Consider the following 2,153-nt stretch of genomic DNA (forward strand, 5'->3'; position numbering starts at 1 on the left):
AAAAGTGTGAAAATCTAACCAAAACTATTTATTTATACAATTCTTACAGCTTCATTATATCACTAATTACTTAAACCCTGTGTGTGTTTATAGTTGTGTCTATTTAATTTTATCAAATTCTATTTATTTCATTTTATTTTATTTTACTAGTTTCGTCTGTCTGGTTTGCACCTACTTGTCATATTTTTTTCATTTGTAAATTTTTGTATTGACAAATGAATGTACCGATTTTCAAAACTGTTAATAATGAAGGTTATTTTAAAACAAGTTACTCTTCTTCCAAAACACAGCAATATTTATCATCAGTTTGATTATATTGCTTGCAAAATTCCACATCCATAAATCAAATTTTTAAATCATAAACCTTTCTTTTAAAAAATGACCGCAAACACTACACCTAATCAATCCTATAGCCACAAAAACACTGGACTTTTGTACCCTGTATAACATCTCATGAAATGATGTAGGACTTCTGCTATTATTTTGATACACTGGAATTATATTTCATCATTTGTATTGTATTCATACTGTTTTTTAATAAAGATTTTAAACAGAAAAACACGAACAGTCCTCTCTCAAATGTTGTCCGTGTCCGGAACCTTTGCGTTGAGGTCGATGGTTAAACCGGTCTGTAATAAAGAATGCACCGTGTTGTCTGTTGTTGTAGCAACCGTCTAAAGGCTCAACCGCGTGGAAATTTCATCTGCAGTTGGTTGTGTTTTAGTAATAGTAGCTAAATTTAAACTGAAGCCGCGATATGTTCTCTAAAATATATTTTTCTGCGTGTTTTCACCTTCGTCTTGGATAAAGTTAGCTTATTTGTGAAACTGCAGCTAAGATGCTAAGGTAGCAAATCACGCTAACCTAAACATTGTTTCAGTCCGTAGATAACGTTGCATCTGTCCGTGCTTTGTTTTTAGTAAACTAGTTTTCTGATGAAATAAATAGTTGGTCAGTATGTCGGCTGTAAACAACCTCGTCCCTGCTCGGTTCTTGACTATCACAGCTCACCTTGTCATCGTGATCACGATCTTTTGGTCGAGGGTAAGTGAGATATATTTTTATACATTTGATTTAATCTTTAAACCGACAGCTCTCAAGAAGATATTGGTGAAAAATATGTTTTTTGTACTTATGAAAATGAAACTATTTGTCCTTTATTTTTGGAATGCTTGTGTATAAAATGAATTTGTATTTACCTTGAATATTTATTTAAGATGTTGACTGGTTCAGTTATTCATTTAGGAAAAAAAAAACGACATTTTAATGATAAGAATGATATTGGTTGCGAAAACTGTTTATTTTGAACCTCTATTTTAAGAGAGACACATACAACAATTAAAAGTGAAATCAGACCCTAAATAGCAACGTTACTGGGACTGAAGAATTATAAAGCAATGAAAGCAATAGAAATTTGCAAAGCCTTAAATATATTTATTTAAAGTTGCTAAATGATACTTCTTTGTACATAGGTTGTTTTGTTTTTTGTCCTTTTTTAAAAATTGTATAACTTTTTTTAAGATAATTGAATGGATTTATCCTGGTAGAATAAAACTTAGAGAAAAAAACAATTTTATAATCGAGGAACTCTCTGTCAGATGCGTTTATTTTCATAACCACTAATGTAGTTTTGCCTGAATCTTTACAATTCATCACTGTTTCTTAAGTCTTTTTGTGGGCGTTTTTGAAGCTAAACTGTTTGAATGTTTGTTTGACAGGAGAACAACATAAAGGCTTGCTTGCCTTTGGATTTCACTCAAGAGCAGTATGAAGATGAGGACAGGAAGTAAGAAAACGCTTGGCAAACACAGTGTAGTTTTTTAAGATTTATTTGCACAAAACAAAACAACACAAATACAAAAAAAACAAGATGTGCAGGTGAGATTTAGGCTCATGGGGAATTTCACCTCAACAAATGCAAAAATCCTGATACCAAGAAAAGTAAACAAACAATCCCACAGTATGAAATAAGTTGACACACACACAGGCATACACACTCTCTAATATGTCTCTCTTTGTCTCAGGTTGGTGGTGGCTCTTGCAGTCACACTCGGTCTATTTGCTATAGAGTTGGCCGGATTCTTCTCTGGAGTGTCCATGTTCAACTGCAGCCAAGGTCTCCTGTGTATCCTTTAGTATGTGTCCCTCATTGA

General features: G+C 32.8%; 1 protein-coding gene across 1 annotated transcript; it reads left to right on the plus strand.

Moving 5' to 3' along the window:
• Positions 1-659: 659 nt before the first annotated feature.
• On the plus strand, positions 660-2,136 carry LOC121966505 (transmembrane protein 107-like). Its single transcript, XM_042516589.1, has 3 exons — positions 660-1,044; positions 1,719-1,786; positions 2,025-2,136. Exons 1-3 carry the CDS (start codon positions 958-960, stop codon positions 2,134-2,136), a joined length of 267 nt encoding a protein of 88 aa, XP_042372523.1. The 5' UTR covers positions 660-957.
• The last annotated feature ends 17 nt before the right edge of the window (positions 2,137-2,153 follow it).

The sequence above is a fragment of the Plectropomus leopardus genome, unplaced genomic scaffold (assembly GCF_008729295.1).
Source record: "Plectropomus leopardus isolate mb unplaced genomic scaffold, YSFRI_Pleo_2.0 unplaced_scaffold24847, whole genome shotgun sequence".
In the NCBI taxonomy this organism is placed as follows: Eukaryota; Metazoa; Chordata; class Actinopteri; order Perciformes; family Serranidae; genus Plectropomus; species Plectropomus leopardus.